This window comes from Hipposideros armiger, unplaced genomic scaffold (genome assembly GCF_001890085.2).
Source record: "Hipposideros armiger isolate ML-2016 unplaced genomic scaffold, ASM189008v1 scaffold_106, whole genome shotgun sequence".
In the NCBI taxonomy this organism is placed as follows: domain Eukaryota; kingdom Metazoa; phylum Chordata; class Mammalia; order Chiroptera; family Hipposideridae; genus Hipposideros; species Hipposideros armiger.
The window spans coordinates 2418243-2442817 of record NW_017731456.1 but is presented as its reverse complement, the minus strand read 5'-3'; the positions used below and the strand labels follow the sequence as shown (position 1 = coordinate 2442817).

The following is a 24575-nucleotide window of genomic DNA, read 5'->3' as shown; positions in this document are numbered from 1 at the left end:
TTTCAAAACACTCACACTTAGATTCAAGATAAGTGGGAAAACCACCCTGGAAGCGAAACTATGCACATGTTAGAAATGGCAAACCATTATGAGCAGGAGATACCAGTATGGAAGAGTTTGGAAAACTTTAGGGATATTTTGTAGAACTTTTCAAGGTGACCATAACCACAGAAAAATATTAAAGAAGAGAATGTTATATAATAAAATGTATAATTCGAGGTCCTCTATTTTTGAGTTTGTAATGATTCCAAATAGGGTTGAGATGATAGGTGTGGCTCTAAACTTGCTTTATGTGGATGGAGCAGGAGGCTGGGGAAGTTGCCACAGATGTGTTGCACTGTGAGAATACCAGTTCTGACTTAGGCTGTGTGCGTATTAAAGATTGCTAGGGTGGGGTGATGGAAAGAAGAGGGAAAAGCTGTATATGACCCACTTCTTCCCCCAAGCTACCCCTTGGCACTGCCACTGTGTTGAAAGCACTTTCTGCATTTACAGTAAAAATTGATTTGAGCAAAGGGCTTGTGCCAGGAACTTAAAAGAGACTAAACTGATCTCTGGCACAATTTTCCATGTTAACAATGCACCCATTAACAACAGATCAGACTTGTTTATCTGTTTAAGCAGCGTCTGGAAGGACTTTTATGAAGTAACAACCAAAAAGACTAAATGTACTTCGCTAGCCCAATTTGACCTTGAACTGTAGGATAAAAATAATTTCTTTACACATATTTATATACTGTTTTATGATTCAGCTTTTTTAGTAATTCACACTTTCTGTAACCTAAAATTAGACCAAATTACTAAGTTAATGCTATTGGAAAAAATTTTCATATAGCATGCTGATACAGTGAAAACATATATATATATATATATATATATATATATATATATATATGTATATATTTAACCATGCTTCATTTCATTGTATGTAAAATATTTCACCCTCTGTTTTCCAGTTCTATTTCTGATATAAAGCTTATATAAATAATGTATATTTATTGTAAATAACAGTATCTGCTCATATTTAAAATAGTGATATTGGAATTATCTCATTTCTTCTACCTTTTTAAAAGGAATACTTATTGAAATAACTAAATTAGCAAAGAATTGTCCTATTTTCTTCTTTGTCATTACCAACCGGAAATTAATTTTTAGGTTATTCGTAACATATTTAATGTTATTTAAAATTTCACACTAACTAGGACATCTTTGGATAACAACACCAATATTAATATTTGTATATGATATAAGTTTAAGTATTAAAATATTTTAAAGGGCTTTGTAATCAAGTATATTTTAAAACAACCCAAAATAAAGTTCCGTATTCATTTGCCCATCTCACAAGGGTAACAGGATATGTTTATTAATATGTAATTTAAATACTTAAGTTCTGAGGGAAAAAAGTCTACATAAATTTTAAAAATCACTAGTATACTTTATTTAGAATACCTTACTCTAAATCTTTCCAGTGTATTTTGATTATAAATTTAAAAGAAAGATTATCTCATGAAGCAAGTGATGACAGTAAAGAGAAACTCAATGTCTACTAGTCAAAGAACATTCATATGTGTTAATATTTGAGTTTTGGATGTACTGGTAGTCTGCCACACAAAACAATTAGAGATATGTACTCCGTGTATCTAGTAAAATTTAGGAAATTGTAAGTCTTGCTTTCCTCAAAGTCGCATTTTTCAATAATTAGGCATAGATCTTTACTAATACCATATTGGAAAAAAAATAATTGATGGAGGCCAAGGAAAATAGACATTGGGGTTGGAGGCTAAAACACTAACATGATTGATACCCAAGTGATGAGTTCAGATGTTGCCACACCTCTCTTCATACTGACTCAGGAGATTTGTTTGGGTAGATTTTGAGGCAGGTTATGACTTAACTGCTCTAAAGAATCCAGGCACTGTAGATTAACTTGAAGGCACAGTGAGAAGGCTGTGTGGTGAGGGAGAGTACATGAGTTGTGATGTCAGCCAGATCTGGACTCCTGGCTAGTGCTTAGTGACTTTGGGCTAACCATTTAACTTCTCTAAGCCTCATATAAGTCACTCGTAAATTAAGCTATAGAGCTTTTCAGGCAGGATCATTGTGAAGATTAAATGAATGATGTCTGTGAAGAGTTTGGCATAGGTAGGTGTTTATTAAGTACTGTTCCTTTTGCTTTTCCTTTTTCTGAATGAAAATGTTGATGGATTTTTTCTCATAAATAACTGAATTGACTACACTTCAGTGGTACAAATACAGAGGGTGCCAAAAAAATGTATACACATTGTAAGAAAGGAAAATTGTATACTGTTTTTTTTTTTAGCTGAACCATCCTGCCACCTGTTGGCAGCTCAGTGGCTGCTCAGCTCAGGCAGGGACTCAAACCGCTGTTGCTCAGAGCTCAAACTCTTGAGTGAGCTCTTAACCAACTGCGCCACTCAGCCGGCCCTGTATTAAAATTGTAATACTCAATATCTACCGATAACAAAAGATGAATACAAGTCACGTTTGACTTCTGTAGTTACAAGAGATGCTCAAAGTAGTTACCGTCAGTGTCCAGACACTTGTGGTGAACTACTGCTTGAGCAACATTGACCAAAGTGTCCACTTGTATATATTTTTTTGGCACCCCCAGTATATGGTCTAAATTAGAAAACAAATTCTACAAAAACCTACCGAGTTCGGAGTGATCTGTTAAATATTCCAATCAGTGAAAAAATTGACAATGCAACAGCAAAGAAGACCATTCCTGATAAAAGTCCAATGTCTTGAGGCCTGGTGCCTGAAAGGAAAGAAAAATAATTTTAGCTAAGCATTAGTGTCCATGTGACGTCAGAATAATCATTCTCTCCACTCTGCTCAAAGTGAAGGTCATTGATCTCAAAGGGAAAGAGAAAGGGGGAAACAAATTTAGCCTTTACCTTGGGTTGTAGAGTGATTGCCCTTCCAAACTGCATTAACAGTACTTTTTGTTTGAGAAACTTGGGCTGCATATATCTGATGTCAGTGGGTTTCTAGAAGTGCATCTCTGGCAAATGTGGTGAGCATTAGACATTCTTCTGAGCTTGTGCATGCATATTTTATATAAAAAGGGTTAGTGATGAACCTCATTTGGTTTGTCTGACACAAGTTGAGAATTCCCACTTGCTTGTAACAGAGTCTAAAGTTGGCCAGAATTACAGCTGAGGTTTTCTAGTTTCTTTTTTTAACCTTTTGTGCGAGACAGAAGCTATATACAACTTGTCACCCTTCTTCAAAATTTATTGTTCCTGAATTTTTTCCTTTTGAGAAAAGACATTCACTCTACTTAGAACAATACGTGTTATAAGGAAAAAAGCTTTAAATTGCTATATATCTTACACTCACATTTTATTTTAAAAACAATGCTAACAATGCTTTTCTTGCATTTTGAAGTTGAATTAATCACCTGAAATCTTTAAATAATGAATATACTATATTTAGCATGTGTTACCCACTAGGCTCATCACATTTTCGCCCTAGTACATGTAAAACCCTATTTTCTATTTTCAGATATAGACTACAATTGAGAAATGACCTATCTCACTGGATTTGTTCTGAGCCACGCTGGATATTGACCTCCCTTCCATCCCACTTCCTTTCTCCCTTTGACAAATGTTTGTCACATACGTACCACATGGCAGATGCTATATTGATTCTTCCCTAGTTATTTCCCAGCTACACCTACCATACACTTGGGTATCTCCAAGCTGTCCAGACCCTCTCCTAAAGCCAAGTGGTAGGCAGAGGCCTGTGTAGCTTAGATCATTCCAAAGTCCCAGTGGGATACAGACTTAGGACTAAAGTGCAATTGCTGAAGATTTCATGCAACTAATGGAAGGTACCGACTGCCACATACCCTTAGGAATTTGTGCCTGAAGGAGGATAGAGAATCCCCACATTAACAGGACCTGGGCAAAGGGTCTGCGGATAGAGCAGAGGGACCTGAGATACCTGTGTTTGAAATTGACTCTGCCGTTTATCAGCTCTGTAACCTCAAGTCATAATTATAAATTTGCTGAAGCTCAAGTTTCCTTTTCTGTGAAATAAAGATATTAATACCTATATAGTAGAGCTGCCGTGAGATCCTAGCCCCCACAATTCCCACAGATATATGAAGGTTCAGGTCTTTGTAGACATCTGTAATTAGGGATCTATACTGAACTTAATTAAGCACTTGGCTTGTAACTGATTCACATGTACAAATTGGGAGTGTCCATAATTTGCTTCAGGTTTCTTTTTAACATTTATCACCACCTGACTTTTTCTTCTTGTTTTGTTTATTTTGTCTCCCTGTGTCTATCTAGAATGGAATCCCCATGAAGATAGGGGCTTTGTTCATTTTATTTTTTACTGCTGATTCCCCAGCACTCAGAATAGTGACTGGCACATAGTAGTTGCTTAACGAATATTTGTTGAATAAATAGGCAAAAGTCCAAAGAATGTCAATATAACCTGCAACAATTCTTAGCCTATTTCTGCCAGATTTCTGTGCAAGGAGATAAATGGCTACCAGTGGTGAAATAGTCATGACTAAAGTTTTTCAATCTGAAATTTCTATGTAGAGTTATATTTGCCCACTGCAAACCTGATCTAAAATCTTTTTATGTTTAAAACATTTAGGTATGCTCATCAAAGGAAAATCCTGAGTCATACTAACAAATAAAATAGGAGCTGGTTTGTATGAAAGGAAGAGCACATATTTCAGGGTTTGAAAAACAGGATTTAAATTTTAGTCTGTCACTTACTGTGACCTTGGACAAGTTCCTCAACCTCTCTGAACGCCAGTTTTCCCATCTATAAAATAGATATGGAACACTTATCTCACCAGGTTGTTTTGAACATTGAAAATGATGATGTATATAAAACTCTTAGTACACGGTAGAACTGAAATAATGGAAACTTCTTAGAAAGAAGAAATATTGAGGTCTTGAGCCCCAGCAATTAAAATGAAAATGGATCCAACCCAGAGCAAAATCTGGCAAAATCCACCTAGACCACTCCTTAAATTCAATTTTAAGCAGATCATTGTGGATAATTTTCCTATAGAAAGTATATGGCAAATCATATCAAGAAATTTATGCCTGACACATAATTTTTCAGTATGGGGAATTCAGCTGAATGATTAGTCAAGACTACTAGAAAAACCTAAGACGTATTTTCTTACCAAAAAAAAGATGTCCTTTAAAGACGGAAGCACTTAAAAGTCCAGAATTCTGAGAATCATATTGAAGTGAATTCAGTGTGACCTGGGGAACTTAAACAAAAAAGAAAACAACGTCAGTTTTTTATATTTTGCACTCAGGTTACTCAGTTTCCTAAGAGAGTTTCTTCATTTGTTTGGAGATAATTAAAGTAAACCAGTAACGTTAATAGTCTTGAAAGATGGAATAAGAGCAAAGTCCTTTGATTATGTGTGTCTTTTCATCTTCTTTTTATTTAACTAGGTATGTCTCAAAGGAGGAAACACTGAAAAAACAATAAAAACTACTTAGGGTTTGTAAAACTTCAAGGCATCTCCATTAATTTCATGAGGCTGCTAGGCAACAAATACCAGGGAGCTTTATTTCATTCCCCGAACCAGAAAAAAAAATGCACAGTAACTGGTCTCTATTTGATTCCTTCCAATAGATGATGCAATAAAATTTAGGTTTCTTTAAGAGCCTCCAAGATGTGTCATTTTTGCCTTTGCACAATCTTTGGGATGCTGTTGGTGGAGAGCATCTTGGCTCCAAATAAAAAGCCCAATTTTGATGAGCAGACACTTTGAGGTTGTAACACAGGGGTGGAATGCTATTAATGACTTCCCTCTGCTCTTTTCCCACTGGCAAGGAACCTGGCCAGCCCTATCTAATCATAAAGGCTGTCAGGACACTGCTAATGAAAGCTTCTGACCAGGGCGGGGTGAGCAGCCTTGGCAGCTAACTTGCTTTCAGTCTGAACTCAGAAGAGTCCTGGCGCTTCCTTACCCATCTCCTCCCTCCTGATAATTAAAAGCTGCTAGAGGTGACTTCAAGGACACCATTCTCCCAGCTGACAGAAGACATTCCTGAAAATGGTTCTAAGCTCTGGATCCCCAAGAGTGCCTCAAACCCTGTTATTCAGTCTTTCTGATTTTCATGTTCAAATTCTTCAAAAACATTAGTTTTGGGGCCAGGGAGAAATCACAACTTTTGAGGTGTCCTTAACAGCCACGGAAATATCACACACTTGTATAACCAGCTTTGTGGCCTGAACAACTCTCTTTGAGAAAAAATACCAGAGTTCCAATTAATAGGTTCTTATGGGTCTTTGGAAATTTCTGGAAAAGGCTGATCTGGGTGCCAGCACAGGCTCGATTGAAGAGTAGTTTTCTAAGGACGATGGGTAGGAGATTTTGGAAGATGAAAACATCAGAAAAGCCAAAAGTTCTTTTCTATGTTTTTATTCTGGCTTCTTCACAGCAGGAGGGAAATGTTTCACTGCAGATTGTGACAAATCAGAAATTCTTTCTGGTTTCTCAGTGCTTCACTATGTTTCTTTTGTTCCCAAGTATGTGGTTCCATCAAACTCGAGCAGAGCAAGGTTACATACCATGGCCAACAGCCAGGTTTATTCATCTAAATCAGCATTTTATAGGCTTATGTTAATTCTCAGGGAGCCCATGCAAGAGGCTGCATCTATGTTACTTTGAAATTTTAAGAGAAATATTACATTAAAATGTAACACAATTTTTAATTTGATAAAATCATGGGTTTATAACATATTTTGCTATAGTGTTTTTGTTTTCACTTTCATTATTTTTAAATTAGCATTTTTTATTTAAAAAGAATATATGGTGCTGTTGGCTTTTAAAACAGGTTAATGTACAATAATTCTGTTGTATCGGGTCATTGGAAAAGTCATGACGCATGTTTGCAACAGATGGTGCTACTTATTTTTGGAAGTACTGGAGTCATTCTCATCTATGCTATTGCTATATCATTTGACAGCTGACAGTTCTAGCTTCATTCTAAAAAAAATTGAACAATTTGGTTGAGTTTTGGAGATTTTACAAGTTGAAGATGGAAGACCAAACTGTGCATTTTCGCCATATTTTACTGTATTACTTCCATAAAGGGAAGAAAACACATCAAGCTCGTGAGAAGTTGCATAAAGTTTATGGTGACAATGCTCTACAAGAACGTAAGTGCCAACAATGGTTCACGAAATTCCGTGCTGGTGATTTTGGTCTCAACAATGCTCTTCGGTCAGGGAGGCCCACCGAGGTTGATGATGACAAAATCAAGGCATTGATCGAATCAAACCCATGTTACGTGACACAAGAGATTGCAGAAACATTGACCATCCATCATTCAAGCGTTCACAACCACCGGAAGAAGCTGGGATATGTAAGTAAGCTCGATATTTGGGTTCCACGTGAACTCAAAGAAGTTCATTTGACAATGCTTATAAACATCTGCAATATGCACTTTAAACGTGAGGAAAACGATCCTTTTTTGAAGCAACTGATAACTGGTGATGAGAAGTGGATTGTTTACAACAATGTGGTGTGCAAACGGCCTTGGTTCCGACGTGATAATTCACCTCAAACGACATCAAAAGTAGACAGTCATCAGAGGAAAGTTATGCTTTCAGTGTGGTGGGATTTTAAAGGTGTTGTGTTTTTTGAGCTCCTATCAAGGAACCAAACAATCAATTCGAGTGTCTACTGTCGGCAATTGGACAGTTTGAATGAATCCATCAACCAGAAACGTCCAGAGCTTGTTAATTGTAAAGGAGTTGTGTTCCATCGCGACTACGCAAGACCACACACAAGTTTCATCACCCATCAAAACTTATTGGAGCTTGGATGGGATGTGTTGCTACACCCACCATCCTCGCCTGACCTTGCGCCGTCAGACTTCCACTTGTTGCGCTCTCTTCAAAATTCCTTGCATGGTATAACGTTCAATTCAGATGAGGCTGTAAATCAGCACCTTGTTCAGTTTTTTGCAAATAAAGACAGGTCTTTCTATCAATGAGGAATTATGAAGAAAGATGGTAAAAGGTTATCAAACAAAACGGGCAATATATCATTGATTGATCTTTGTTCTTTATATAAATAAATGACCTTTGAAAACCAGACAAAATACGTCATGACTTTTCCAACGACCCAATATAAGCCACAGGTGGTTATTTGGCAATGAAACTTCAGATATTAATTTTCACATAAAAACAATTTTCATATCTGTTTAGGGCTTTATTAGCCCTAATAGAGAATAAACACAACCTCTCTTTAGGGTCTTTGGTTATCATAGTTGCAAATCAACTGGGTGCATTAATTTAAATTAGGTTAAATTAAAGTAATTTAAAAGAGAGGCTTAATTGTCAGAGAGTAATTTCATAAAGAATCAGATATCTGAAGTAAGACAATTTATAAACAAGGTTGTTATAGAAGAAATCAAGCCAATGGCAAAATTTGGGGGTGTAGGAAGAAATGAAGCCATATAGATGCTATTCTTCACGGCATACCGCCACCAAGTGGTTAGATCATTTTTTCTTAAATCATACTTAATATTTTTCATTATAAAATCAGTAACTATAAGAGAAAAGAATTTTAACAGAAAAATAAAAGGGAGAGAAAAAGAACCATTTCTTTCTCTTGTTTTTGTTTAAGGTAATTCTTTTTTATTACATCATTTTATTCCATTGTGTTCATATATATGATTAATCAATCCTATTCTTATGATCATATTTCTTTGCACATTTATAAATTTTAATTGCATTATATCATATTTAAAAACACATAGTAATACTAATCTGTATTTCCTTTTTTCAATATTTTCTTGCCTATTCTTATCAACTTATTTCCCTGGATAAATTTTAGAAATTTTTTTGAATTTTTGAATTTTGTTTTTTTATTCAATTTATTGGGGTGGCATAGGTTAGTAAAATTATATAGGCTTCAAGTGTACATTTCTATAATACATCATCTATATATTGCCTTTTGTGTTCACCACCCAGCCAGTTCTCCTCCCATCACTGTATATTTGATCCCCTTTACTCTCTTCTTCCACCCCCCTACCCCCTTACCCTCTGGTAACCACTAAACTGTTGTCTGTGTCTATGAGTTTTTGTTTCTTTCTTTATTTGTCTTGTTCCTTTGTTGCTTTCAATTTTATATCCCATATATTGAGTGAAATCATATGATTGTCGACTTTTTCTGTCTGACATATTTTGCTCAGCATGATAATCTCAAGATCCATCCATGTTGTCACAAATGGCAGTATTTCATCTTTTCTTATGGCTGAGTAATATTCCATTGTATATATGTGCCACATCTTCTTTATCCAATCATCTATCAAAGGACACTGGCTGTTTCCATGCCTTGGCCACCATGAATAATAATGCAGTGAATATAAGGGTACATATATCTTTATGGATAAATGCTTTCAGATTTTGGGGGTAGGTACCCAGAAGAGGGATTGCTGTGTCATACAGCAATTGTATTCTTAATTTCTTGAGGATCCTCCATACTGTTTTCCTTAGTGGTCGCACTAATTTACATTCCCACCAACAGTGTATGAGGGTTCCTTTTTGTCCACAGCCTTTTCAACACTTGTTATTATTTGTCTTGTTGACGATAGCCATTCTAACAGGTGTGAGGTGATATATCATTGTGGTTTTGATTTGCATTTCCCTAATAGCTGGTAAAGTTGAGCATTTTTTTCATATATCTGTTGGCTGTTTGTATGTCTTCTTGGGAGAAGTGTCTATTCAGGTCCTCTGCCCATTTTTAAACTGGATTGTACTTTTTTTGCTGTTGAGTTGTACAAGTTATTTTTATATTTTGAATATTAGCCCCTTATCAGAGGTGTTGTTTGTAAATATCTTCTCCCATTCGGTTGGTTGCCACTTGTTTTGATGATGGTTTCTTTTGCTTTGCAGAAGCTTTTCAGTTTGATATAGTCCCATTCATTTATTTTTGCTTTTACTTCCCTTGCCTTTGAGGTCAAATTCATAAAATCCTCTCTGACTCCAATGTCCATAAGTTAAGTACCTATGCTTTCTTCTATGCATTTTATTGTTTCAGGTCTTATGTGTAAGTCTTTTATTCATTTGAGGTACTTGTATATGGTGACAAGTAGAAGTCTAGTTTCATTCTTTTCAATTTTCCCAGCACCATTTACTGAACAGGCTTTCTTTTCTCCATTGCATGTTCCTGGATCCTTTGTTGAAAAGGAACCATTTCTAATCCCATCCTTTAATACACCTGCTATTCATATTTTATTGTATTTTCAAGTATTTTAGCATTCAGAAGCATTCACAAACACACAATGATGTACACACACAGCTTTTATAATTGAAAAACTTATCAGCTGTAATCATCAGTGTATTGCCTAATGTGTTAGAAAAATCTCATTATTTATTTAATGTCTGTTGTGTTATGTTCATAATGAGACAATTCTGTCTCTGCAATAGAATATTAAATTATGCCTCTTACTCTCACAACACATACTTGAGTGTACTTAGAAAACCCAAATCATCTCTAATTTGGTAAGAATTTTTATATAACTTATCCACACTGACATTGGGTATTAGAGTTAGTCTTACAGAAAACAGTGTTTTCATAGGGAATTCAGAGTGGTTTCAAACAAAAAATGTAGTTTCTTATTCTTGGACAAAACTGGAAGTATAACATAATTACATTTTTTGGCCCACCAAAGACCAGCCTAATTTAATCAAATCTGCTCAGAAGGATTTGGTTTTAGCAATAATGTATTCCATCTGTTTCTTAGGAATGATATCAAACCAATCTCGTCAGCCCTTCCCTCCACGTCCACCATGGGGCAAAGTGTGCTTTGTTATTCTTTTTAAGCAACCATTTATTGAGTACTCATTATATTTCAGGTAATGTACTAGACTTTACCTACTTCCTCTCATTTAAGCTTCACAGCAACCTAGTTAGGTAGATAATGCTGTTGTCCTCATTTTATGGATAAGGAAAATAAGGTGTAAAAGAGGGTAAATGACTTACCCAAAGTCACATAGATGGAAGTGGAAGAGTGAAAATTCCCATCCAGTTCTGACACATAGACTTGCTGGTCGCTGGCCCCATTAATTAATAACCTCACTTCTGCAGAAGGATAACTCAGGGTGGGGAGCTCAGTCAGCCCTGCGAGCAGCCTCTCCCTGCTGCGACTTCGCCATTTCTCCTCTCAGGGCTGGCAGTGTGTCAGAGCTGCCTGGCCTTGTAGGGCTGCGGACCCCACCACAGTGGGCTATTGTTAACCCTTTTAGCACTTATTAGACTCTTCCAGCCTAAAGTTAATTTCTCCTGAAAACGAACTATTTTCCTTGACCAGATAAGCAATTAGGCTGCTTGAAAAATATAGACGAGTATGGACAAGAAAATACAATTTTCTATTTATTCACAAACTGGAAAAACTTATTTTTTATATTTGTTAACAATCTTTTGGGTATACCTGTACCTTAATGAGATCGTGTTCTTTACTAAATGTTGTATCTTATTTTTCTTTTTCATTACCATATTTGCCGGCGTATAAGACGATTTTTTGGCCCTGAAAAATATGCCTCCAAGTGGGGGGTCGTCTTATACGCCAGGTACACTTCAGATAGACTGCCCATAGTGCTTGCCCCGTGCTATAGTGGCCTCCCGATGCCCGCCCACTTCATTCCACATACCGTTCAGGCATCAGCAGCGCTGCTGGGTGTATGCTCGGCTGTTATGCGATTTTGCTGTTATGCAATTTTACCACACTCGCAAAATCTACGGTACCAGTCTATAGAGTGTGTTTTCTTTAGTGAATTACCGGTATGTTTACCGGTAATAAACTTGCACTGTTTTATGTATATGTTTGATTACATACAGCCTTGTGACAGTTTTCCTGCATGTCATAAGCATTTGAATATAAATTAAAATGTTGAAATCAAATCTGATATTGTTTTACCTTTTATTTGGTGTGTGGAAGGTGTGCGGAAGAGGGGGTAGTCTTATACGGCGAGTATATAACAAACTCTGTATTTTGAGTGGAAATGTTAGGGGGTCGTCTTATACGCCCAGTCGTCTTATACGCCGGCAAATATGGTAAATATTATGAACATTCCATCATTTTATTAAAAATTGTTCAAAACCATCATACTAGTGGTGATTTAATATTTCATCATGTTTGTACTGTACTTTTTCAGTCATCTCCCTATTGAGAAATGGTATAGCTTGGTCATTTCAAACACCAGCTTTAGACTCATACAAAACTCAGTTCAAGTCCTGGCTCCACCATTTGCAGTTGCATGACCCTGGGTAAGTTGCTTAACCTCTCTGACACAGTTTTTTCATTTGTAGATTTGGCTAATAACAGCACTTCACTTATGAGGTTGATGAGATAGTTTTTATAAATCACTTAGTATCCGAACTTACACAAATGAAAAGCTTAATAAATGTTAGCTATTGCTATTATTGGACTTTTAGATTGTTTCCCAGTTCTTACTATTATAACTAGCTTTGGGATAAATATCATTGTGCATAAATCTCCTTTCCATATCTGTTTATTTCCTAAGACTAGATTTCTGTAAGTGGAATTACTGGGCCAAAGGGTATGAACATTTATAAAGCTCCTTTCTTTACTTTCGCTCTTGCCAATCTTGCTGTCAAAGACCCACTAACCAGGGTCTGCATCATAAAGGCTTTGTCCAGAGCTGACACAGGCATCTTTCTAGACTTTTCTTTCAGAAGGTTCTAGATATTCAAGAAAGAGGAGTCATATTAAAAGAGACAAAGAAAGTGTTTTTCGAATTATTGGAAGCGTTTTTTGTTTTTTTTCCCCAATCCTATTTTTCTTAAAACATAAACATTTCCTTTTGGTTTCTTTCTAATTTCCTTCTTCTAGTAACCTCAGCTATTTCACAGCATTTAAGTGTTATCTCCCCAAGCCAGTTTAGTTCTATGGTTGGAATTCAACATTATTGGGCCAAGGGTACAGATCTGACTCTAGTCTATGTCAGTTGGCAAAGCAAAAGGCCAGACATATCAAATAGTCGCCAGATGCCCAGGGCAGAGAGAAGGATATGTCAGAACAAACTCATTACCACGCCTTGAAAAACAAGTCAAACGATGAATCATTGCATGGGTTACAATGTCTTCTTGTATATTAAGGATAGGAGGGTGTGCCTAGACATATCCAAGGGATTATCTTCATGCCTATATTCCTAGGCTGTAAGTACTTGGTACGTAGAGGGAGACAAAGGTAAGAAATATATGTATGGCAATCATATTGTTAAAGAGAAAGAATAAGAAGAGGAAAAGGTAGAAAGCATCAGCCACCCAGGAAATTTTCCTAAGTGACATGGATCACACAGGGGTGAGGATCGGATGTCAAAGTGTAGCAAAATTTCATATACAAGAATGAGCAACTTCCAAGTTATACCCAGTGGTTTAGGATTCTTTAAAAGTGCAACCATGGGCCAGCTGAGTAGTTCAGTTGAGTAAGAGTTGGCTTAGGAGCGTGAACTCTGAGCAGCAGGGCTGCCGGTTTGGTTTCCACATGGGCCAGTGACGCTGCTCCCTCTACAGCTAAGATTGTGAACAACAGCTCGACCTGGAGCTGGGCTGCTGTGAATGGCCTGCGACGGCGTAGTCTGCAGCTCCTACTGCAGTGGGCTGCCATAAGCTACTGTGAGTGGCCAGCAGGAAGCGTGAGAGGCCAGCAGCCAGCTGCCAGCAGCCGGTGAGAGCTGCCATGAGCTGCCATGAGCCACTGTCCGATGGCTGGTGCAATGATCATAATACCAACTTGGGCCAGTGAAGCAACGTCCTCCACAACTAGACTGAAGAACTAAAGGACAGCAACTTGTATGTTCCCCTTCCCCAACTCCCCAACGCTGTTCCCTTCCTCAATTCCCCAATGCTGTTCCCCTCCCCCAATTCCCCAATAAAAAAAATCTTAAAAAACTAAAAAAAAAAAAAAAAGGTGCAACCTTGCTCTCAAGCACAGCATGTACCTATCCTTGAGTCTGAAGAGTCTAGTGGATATTTGTCATGTGATAATTGCCCCGCAGCAGGACATACTTCTTGGTGGGCATTCTAAAACAGGTAAGAGGCAGGTAGGATTTCCCACTGTGGAAGCCTCAGTGGAGCAGACTCCCTCTCCCTGTAGCCAGCCATTAAATAGCTACAAGCAGATGACTAAATCCTAGTTCCTCACATGCCCTCCTTCCCTGACTTGCACAGGACACACAGCTCCAGAAAGTCACTTAGAATCCAATAAGGGTACAGCAGCTATATCTAGGGCCTGGTAACAGCAGCACCAGTGGGGTGTCCAGGGCACAGGGTAGGCAGGGGCAGTGACCACAGTACCAGTTGTAGAGTTCTCACCACATTCTTCTTATGTTGTGATTTGTGCTGTGGTTCTGGCTCCTACTGTCCCTTGGATCCTGCTCATGACCATTTTGCCAGCCTTCCCACTTATTTCTGGCTATCTTCCTGATATTTCTCTTTCTGCTTAAGAGAACCAGATTTGATTTCTTATGCTTGCACATCTTCACAATGAATAGTAGAAACTGCAATAGTAAGTAGTAGGTGCATAGGTAAGAAGATGTGACAGGACAAATAATGATCCCCCAAAGATGTCCATGTCCTAATCCCCAAAACCTTTGAATAAATTATCTTATATGGCAAAAGGGACTTGAGGTGGGGAGATTATCCTAGGTTACAGGGGTGGGTCCAATGAAATCACAAGGTCCTTATAAGAAGGCAGCAGAATCAGAGGAAGAGACTGGAAGGAGCTATACTTCTGGCTTTAAAGTGGGGCCACCAGCCAAGAAATGCAGGCATCCTGTAAAATCTGGTAAAGGGAATGAAAATGATTCTCCCCTAGAGCCTCCAGAAGTAACACAGCCTTGCTAACACCTTGATCTTAGCCCAGTGATATTGATTTTGGATTTCTCACCTCCAGAACTATAAGATAACACATTTGTATTGTTTTAAGTTATTAAGTTTGTGATAACTTGTTACAGCAGCAATAGGAAACTAATACCAGAAATTATTACTTCTTCATCAAAAAGCATAATTATTCTCTATTAGTGGTTTTCAAACCTCAGAGAGATTGTGAAGCTCTTTTGAGTTGTTTTTTATTCTACAGAACCCTGGTGATTTATTAGAGACAGGACCTGAAGAAGAATAAAAAATACAGATGAACAGTCTAATATGCTTAGTATTTCAAGTAACATTGTGTGTCTGTTTAGCCCAGTTTAGTAACCACAAATCTACAAATTTGTAATTCATCTCAATATGAATGAATCAGAAACTTCTAATTACAAATAGAATTTTTGAAAGTACATTTTGTGTGCTACCCTCTAATTGCATTATATTTAATATCACCTATATTTAGTTGCATTGATAAAACATTTGTTGTTGTTTTTTCTCTTTTAGTCACTAAAAGTTCTGAAAAAATCAATGAGAATTTTTATGGAGTCATTGGTGATGCAAAAACCAATAGTGTTTTGTGAGAATAAAATACAATGTGGTTTAATATCTTGCTCATACTTGCCTTCCTTTGGAGAATTGTCAAAAAAATATATATGATTTCTCTGGGAAACTTTTTTTTTTTCACTGCAAGTAGCAATTCAAGCAAGTTAATTAGTCTCTATGAAATGTGACTGCCCATCCCTCAGGGCTTTGACTTGTCATTAAAGAGATTACAGAGCCTGCACCGTTTCTTCATTACAGAGAGACCTGTTTTACAGTGCAGAATTGAAAACACTCCTGCCTAGAAGTCCTCTTTTTACCCTTTTTTTACATCAGTAGTAGTGAATTTGGGGAATGGACTGTCACATTTGCAATGTTGGTTTTCTATGCTGACAAATTATCTTTTCCCCTTTGGGACTCTTTCTGTACGTTTTAAAGACCCCAGGAATTTTTTTCAGTGACTCTCCAGGTTGGTGTTCTAGAAGTTCCAACTTCAGCAGCCCTCAGTGTTTCTCAGAGCCTCAGCTGAAACCTCACATCCAGAGGCAGGGCAGGGTTTAGGCCAAAGGGTTAATATAGGATGTGATGGTCCACTGGGGCAACGGTCTTGCATCCCGTGCTTCTGGGGATCCTGGGCTGCCGCAGTGGGCTGGAGTGGTTAGTGGCCCAGGAAGCAGTGAGCAGGAGGAAGAGGAAGCATAAAGGTGACCAGATAGTACAAGAGATAATGGCCTGAGGTTCTCATGTGCCAACTCTTTTCTGTCCCCACAAACCACTATTAACAATACTGATCCTTCCAATCCAAGAACACGGAATATCTTTTCATTTATTTGTGTCTTCAATTTCTTTCATCAGTGTCTTATAGTTTTTATTGTACAGGTCTTTCATCTTCTTGGTTAAATTAATCTTAAGCACTTTATTGTTTTTGATGCTATTGTAAGTGGGATTGTTTTCTTAATTTCTGTTTCAGATAATTCCTTATTAGCATATTGAAATGAAACTTATTTTTGTATATTGATATTTTGTCTTGAACTTTACTGAATTTGTTTATTAGTTCTAATAGTTTTTTGGTGGAGTCTTTAGGGTTTTCTATACATAAGATCATGTCATCTGCAAAAAGCAACAGTTCTACTTATTTTTTTCCAATTTGCATATCTTTATTTCTTTTTGCTGCCTAATTGCCCTGGTTTGGACTTCTAGTACCATGTTACTAGAAGTGGTGAGAGTGGGCATCATTGTTGTCTTCCCAATCGTAGAGGAAAAGCTTTTAGCTTTTTACTGTTGAGTATGATGTTAGCTGTGGGCTTGTCATAAATGGCCTTTATTATGTTGAGGTACGTTACTTCCATAGCTAAATTGTTGAGAGCTTTTATCATGAAAGGATGTTGAATTTTATCAAATGATTTTTCCACATTTATTGAGATGATCATATGATTTTTGTCCTTTATTTGGTTAATGTGGTGCATCACATTTATTGATTTGCATGTGTTGAACTATCCTTGCATCCCAGGGATAAAGCCCACTTGATCATGCTTGTATGGTCTTTTTAATGTGCTGTTTAATTCTGTCCACATTTCCTGCCCACACCCTACAATGTTGTTCATCACATTTGTCCCTCTTAAAGGATGTGTCTAATCTCTAGATACAGTGTTTCTCACACTTTACTGCAGAAACCTCACTTGGCTAGAGGCTGACAAATCTGCATTTAAACTAGTTTCCAAGCATTTCTAATGTAGATAGTCCACAGACCCCACTCTGAGAAGCACTGCTTTCTAGACACTTCACTGAATCAGGGTTAGCTGGAAAAACACATTATGAATTGCCCTGCACTGGTCTGTCTTGGGCAAGGCCACCTTTTCACCTACGCTTTATCTTCATCTCAGACTGCCCTGTCCTATTCCAAGGTCCCTGGAGCCCTGCAGTTTTATTTTCATCACCTTAACCTAAATCTGCTTCTATATCTTATATTCATGCCAAAGTAAAAATAATTGATAGCATCTTATGGTTCACTCTTTTCTCGTGTGTTTGAATTTTTATGACAAACATTACTTTTAAAATGAAGTGCTGTTGGCGTAGTTTTATTGTTAGCTAATGTGTGGAAGAGAATTTGCTTTGGTGGTTGAAGGGGTGCTAACACGGGGCCCTCCTAGGTCTCTTAGGAAGGAGACCACAGAGCTATAGTGTGGGTACTGGCACCTCACAGCCTGAGTTATACCCTGGCTCTACCATTCACCAGCTTTGTAACATTTGGCAAAACTGCTTAATCTCCCTGGGTCTCATATCTTTTTTATCTGCACAATTGGGATAATAATTACACTCCTTTTATAGGCCTGTAGTGATAACTAAAGGGCAATTCATATGTAAAATACTTATCACAGTGCCCAACATATAGTCAGCATCCAATAAATGCTAGCTATTATTGTTTATTATCCTGAAGTCACCCTGCATTCACTTAATTAACCTCTTGGTGTTATACCAGGATAGAAAAATATGAGTTTCTAACCCAGAGAAACCTCTCCTATGTGTTTGCTAAAGCCTGATATTATATTCTGAGTTTGATTTCTTTCTTTTTCTTTTTTAGTATAAAGCTTTATTTTCCATTCAAGTCTAAATACTCTGAGGAAAGAAAAGAGAATAAGCCTGGTAAGTCATTTAACCATTGCTATAAATGAGTTTGTCTGGTTTCTTTTGGAAACCAGATTTTTCAAAGCCAAGGAAAGGCACTATCCAGAGGGCAGCATAATTTGAAAACACATTGTTTTTACTTGTTTATTTGTTTGTTTTTAGAATTTCCTTAAGAGTTTATTTGAGCCAAACTGAAGACAAATGCCAGGGAGCAAGATTTCAAATGGTCCAGAGCATAACAATTATGCAGCTTTTTTTAGGCATTTGAAATTAAGGAGCAAATGTAGATGGAGGTGAGAGAAAGCAAGGCGAGGTTGGGTTACAGGGTAGTGAACACGATTATGTGCTCTCTTGAGGGTTAATACCTCCTTCGAGGGGTAAGACTTCAGGTATTTCAAAGGTGTGTTAACCTAGATACACAAGAACAATAGACGGGGCTGGCTTAAAACCTTACTAAAGTTATAGGCCTGGGGAAAACACAGCGTTTTGAGATGAATCAATTCAGTTATACGCACATAAGAATGTTAGAACAAAACAGGAAATTCCTGTGTGGAGGGAGCACTACTGTCTGGGCTGTGTTTCTTCATAAATAAATAAACCTTGAATTACTGGGAAAGTTTGGCTGGTCAAAAAAACCCCATTATCAGGCAAGTTGGCTAACTGAAGTATTACAGAAACTCTTTTCTTTTTTTTCAATTGTGAAATAATTTAAACTTCAGTTTTGAGGTTTCATTCTTACTGTTTTTATTTATATCTTTATTTACAATGCTATGTAATTTACTTTTTTGTCATGCTTTTTTATTGACTGTCTTCTCTAGAATTAAGGGAGTTTTGTCTCTGTGCACTGAGGTTCTTTTTGTAAGTACTTAGCAAATACCTGGTGCATGGTATAGGCTAAATGAACATGAACGACTAAATGCATGGCTGTCTTTTCATGGATACCTTTTTAAAAAGCAACTAACATTGAAGATTTACTAAAAAGCAACTTGGCAACTTGCATCAATCACCTAAAAAGGTACTTAACTCTTGAGCCAATAAGACCTGAAGACAAAAGGGAAGTTTATATACAAAGCTATTCAAAGAAGTTTATTGATAACAGAGTAAATGCAACAACCTAGCTGTTGCTTAAATAGGGAAATGATTAAATAAATTATTGTACATCCATAAATTGGAGTGCTAGGCAGTCATTGAATAGGTTCTTAAACTTAACAAAGTAGATTAAGTAAGAACATCAGATTTAAACAGTATGTACACTACAGCATGCAGCAGCAAAAATACGTGCAAAGGAAAAAAACTAGTGTTAAGTCTATTAAAAATTAAATGGCAGTGTTCCTAGGCTGTATATTACAATAGACCTGCATTGTTTTTACAAATAGAAAAAAGGATAAATTTTCAAAAAGATTTAATATCAGCACTTTCCCTAATACACTTTCACTGTTTCCCGCTTAATGTGCCTTAGAAAGGAATTGGTACCAAAAAGATAGTATATGTTTCCTCTTAGCTAATATGTTAAACTTGTATAGATGCAAGTTTTCAAGCATATTTTATTTTAACTGGCATTTTTGCTCAAGTGATTTTTTTTTCCCCTTAGGAAACCAAGACTTTAGATTTAGACCTGTTGCAGGGTAGTTGTGATTTCCTGTTCCTTTGATGTAGGGTTTAAGGCCTCTACTTTTAAAGGAGAAATTTTGTGATCCAGTACTTGTAGAATGCTTTATAGTAAACAGTTTCTCCACATTGATGTAAAAGGTTAAAGAAATTGATGAGATTGCTGACGCTAGCGGTAAGAAAACTTGTGTTGTAGATTGGGTGCTATCTCCCACTAGCAATGCGCTATTTAGCAACCCATGCCTCAGCTTCCTCATTTGTAAAATGGTGCCAATTACACTAACAAATATGGCTGATGTAAAGATCAAACAAGCTTATACAGACTAGTACTTTGTAAGTGGTAAGTAAATGTTAGTGATCAATTTGAATAATCTTGCTAGACAGTTCTACATGTCATTTAAAAATAATTGGGTTGTCAACTACATTCTGACTATTATAAAGTGGCATCTGAAGTCCTAAGAATTTTTAACAATATCAACTTAAGACAGAATATCTTAAATTAAAAACTAACTTTTTTTTTATTAAAGATTATTGGGGTGACAACGGTTAGTAAAGTTACATAGGTTTCAAATGTACAATTCTGTAATACATCATCTATATATCATCACACTGGGCGTTCACCATCCAGAGTCAGTTCTATATGGTGATGGAGGAGAAAAAGTAACTTTGAAAATGATTCCCTTAATAAGGTGTTTCTAAGATTTGGGCATTAGGGGGTGCCAAAAAACTTTTAAGCTAGTCTTTGGGTCTTGGCTTTCTTTACTTACATCATTATTTATAATGTACGTCAGAGTGCTTTGAAAATATAAAACACAATTCCAAGATGTTATATTATAATAAAGATATTAACAATACTGTGATTATAATTAAGTTCTTCTGTTATGAAAAGAAAAAATAAATCTAGTGTATAAACTACCTGTAGTAGGGAGACCTCTTCAGGATAATGGGGCCATTATAGAATATTATGACAATTATAATAGGTTCATTTTATTGTTTGCTTACAGTTGAAGTCTATTTGGCAATATTTTATTGAATAGCATGTGTAAATGACTAGAAAGTTAATAATATTAGGAGCAGGGAAATATCTAAAGATAAAAGCTCAGCTAAATTTTATTGAGGAGAGAATTAAATAATCCCATGTTTAACTCTTTTGATTGTTTTACATATAGTAGGTAATCAATATGTATTGATAGGATTTGATTTGTGTTTCTTTTAGGAGAATATATTTTATCAGAGTGACCTGAAGAGTTGAAACTCTTAGACATGTATTTATTTATTTATTTTTAATTATTATTATTTTTAATTATTATTAGTTTCAGGTGTACAAAACAATGCAATAGTTATCCTTTTCACCCCTCACAAAGTAACAACCCCCCTCCCCCATCCACTGCCCTCCCACCCCCGATATCATACTTATCTATTACAATTCCATTGACTCCATTCCCACTCTCTACTCCACATCCCGTGACTATATGTATATATAATTATAGTTGTATTTAAAAACAAGGTTTTAGATTATTATGTGCCTCACAATCATCCAGGATGTTCGTAAGAAATGCTGATGTTTGAGCACCCCTGCCTCCCCATGCTCCCACTACCTCAGATCTATGGAGGAGGGTCAGTGAACATGCATGCCAGGTGGTTTTCATGCCCAGTAACGTTTGAGAACCATTACATAAACTGTAGTCAGCTTTAACAAAATCAAAACAGAATGACAATTTAAATGTTACCGTCTGCCCTAGAATAGTTTTGTCAATTTTGAAAGATATCCAGAAGAAAAAAAATGCATGTAATTTGAAGAGAGAGGTCGAAAGAAAAGCCAAAGAGATTAAATATATAAATACGCTCACCTATTTCAGGTGTTTTATGAATAAAGGGTAAACTCCAGGGCTGCCAGTAGCTTTTACCTGTTGCTTGACATCTCACTTGAAATACATACTTAGTGTTTGGCTCCAAGTAGAATTCTGACTGTCCCATATGTGTAAAATTGCTGTCAAATTCCTTAACCTAAAATGCATGAATAACAATAATGAAATGATACAGTGTGCTTTTAGACCAAACAATTATTTCATTTAACAGAAATGCCTGGAGCACATACTATGTTTCAGGCATTCTTAGAGCATGGGAAAACAAAGAGGAATAGGGTAGTTTATATAAAACATGGCCATAAATAATCAGGTGCATATTATTTAACATTAAAGATGAAATACACATTGTGTTTGACAACTCTCTCAAGCTTTTAAACCTCAAGAAAGTTCAAATGTAATATATGCTTAATTTTGGAATAACTGATGTTAATGGGGTGGGAGAATTGGGGGACCTAATAGCAATCGTTTGAATCTAGGTTCTTTCTCCTCTACACTCTCTCTGTCTCTCTCTCTCTCTGCAGTTGGATAATTAGATCAATAATTATTCATAAATGATGAAATAATTTCACTTGCTAATGATTTTCAGAAAAAACTACTCATAAGCTAATCTGTTAAACTAGTCCTTATTGAATATTTATGCAGATTTTATAAGGCCTGATTGTGTGAGACAGAGAGAGAAAATAAAACATTTACAAAAGTTGAACTGGAAAAATCCAATGGAAGATAAGCAAGAAAATACTGGAGGTATAAACTTACAAATCATTTTCTGGGGTTTGACAACCTGCTATAAAACATAATGAAAAATGACCTCCAAACAAGCTGCTTCAGATGGGAAAGAGAACTCAAGGCATTTACATAGCACCTTCAGTATGTTGTGATAAGAGGATTTACTGAAAAAAAGTGAAGCACAATTAAAAGGTAAACATCAAATATGTCTACAAATACATTTATGCAGCAACTGGGAGAAAACAGTTATTAGACACTCATGAAAGAAAAAGTTGAAACTATTAAGATTTTTTTAATAAAAAAAGCAAGGTATCAACCTCATTTAGGGATTCTTCTGTTAAAACCCAATCTTAACATAAATCTTTAAAACTTGTAATGAATTGAAAATGTAACATTCATACACATATCTGTTTTGGGGATATCATGCTCCCTGAAAGATATCATTCACAGTTTCCATAAGCCACGTCTCTCTCCATGGCCCTTGGAGTTTTCTGCTAAATAAATATGACTGATGGCCTCTGGGGTCTCCTGGAATCCAGGAGAGATTTTACTTGTGCCAAAAGTTTGACTTTCAGATGCACTCTGCTTCACATTAGCTTCTCTTGGAAAAGAGTTGTTATTCTCCAATATGTCTCTTGCCATTACATTTATACATGAGTCCTCTTGAAGAAGAGAAATAATACCCTAAAGTACATCCAGAATCCTGAACTTTTTTAAAAGAAGGATTTTACAGAACTGTTAACAGAGTTGTTTCTCCCATGAGGCAAGCCAGGTGATTGCTTAGGGCCTCACAAGCACAAGATGATATCTCAAGATGATACTTTCAGAGGCTAAAATGAACAATGAGAGAGCTAGATCTGAGTGCTTATGGAGAGGGTATGGTCTTGAATGCAAGAAATATGGCTTTATTTTTATAACAGTTAATTTCTAGTTAGACCCTCAATTATGGAGGTGGGGGCATAGAAACTTAATCTCTATCAGTTCGAGGTACAGTAATACCTGGGTTTGTGAGCATAATTCATTCTGGAAACAAACTCGTATTGCAAGACATCGCTCGTTTACCAAGTTAAAATGTATTAGAAATGTTTGCTTGTCTTGCGGAACACTCGCAAACCACGTTACTCACAATCCAAGGTATTACTGTACTTCTTTCTTTAGGGTTACATCTAAATTGCTGGAAGCATCCTTTGTGTGGAGAGGAGAATCTCAAACCTACTCAGAGAGTTCTATAGTCTCAGCTTCCTCTGACTCCCAACCTGGGACATGGCCCAGGGTGAGGGGGCCTTTCTCAGTGACCCGCCAGTCTAACTCATTTGGTTCATCCCCTTTGCCCCTGCCCCAGCCAGTTTCTCCTCTCTCTGCTCAGGTAACCTTTATTGTAATCTTTATCTAGTGTTTGGTGAAGGAGGGAAGAGGGGTGATTATTAGGAAATTTAGTCATGACTAATTACATGTTCTTCCAAGTCTTCTTATACCAGCATTCACACTTTTGAAATGAAAAGGCCAAGGATTTGACCCTTTACTATCTGTGCACTGTTCCCTTAGTTATTCCAGGGAAAGAATGAATGCTTGGTTTTGTGCAGCCCATAAGCTAAAAATGGCTTTTACATTTTTTAAGTGGTTGGAAGAAAATCAAAAGTAGACTTTTTTGTGATAAATGGAAACTCTAAAATTCAAATTACAGTGTCCAAAAATAAAATTTTACTGGAATGCAACAATGTCCATTCATTTATTGTCTATGCTGCTTTCATGCTACAAACACAAAGTTGAGTAGTTGGGACAGAGAATTTATGGCTTGCAAAGCCAAAATTGCTTACTATTTGGCCCTTGAGTAAAAAGTTTGCCAATACCATGGCCTTGCTTAATTAGAGACATGAGTCACCATTAATCCATTTACTTGAACTTACAGTGAATATTTCCCTACCTTACTGTCACTGCTGTTGGACATCATTAAAGGCAAATAATACTAATACTAATAGCTAATGTTTCAAAATATTATCTATGTGAACCAGATATTGTAAGAATCAGTGTAAATGCAGAAATGAATATGGGACAGCTCTGCTTTCCAGGGACTCATAGTTAAAGGATGAGGAAATACACTTGCAAACAGGTAAGCATATGCAATGTATGATTCTGAGATAGGGTGCACAGAAGTGGGCAAGGGTTGCTGCTCAGAATTGCGAGCAAGTTTGAGATGCCAGGGAGACAGTCAGTCCATGAAGATAACCAACAGGTAGATAAATATTCTCCCGATAGTGTCAGCCTTGCGGGATCATCTGCGGGGCTGG

General features: G+C 36.7%; 1 protein-coding gene across 1 annotated transcript in view; it reads right to left on the bottom strand.

Annotated features, from left to right (window-relative positions):
* The window catches only part of IL23R (interleukin 23 receptor), a 55002-nt gene that overhangs the window by 3830 nt on the left and 26597 nt on the right, over positions 1–24575 (bottom strand). Inside the window, exons 7-9 of the mRNA XM_019646776.1 lie at positions 21544–21700; positions 5183–5272; positions 2674–2779 (exon numbers count right to left, since the gene is read on the bottom strand). Coding sequence (XP_019502321.1) covers positions 2674–2779; positions 5183–5272; positions 21544–21700 — 353 coding nt within the window. The remainder of the gene's footprint in view (positions 1–2673; positions 2780–5182; positions 5273–21543; positions 21701–24575) is intronic.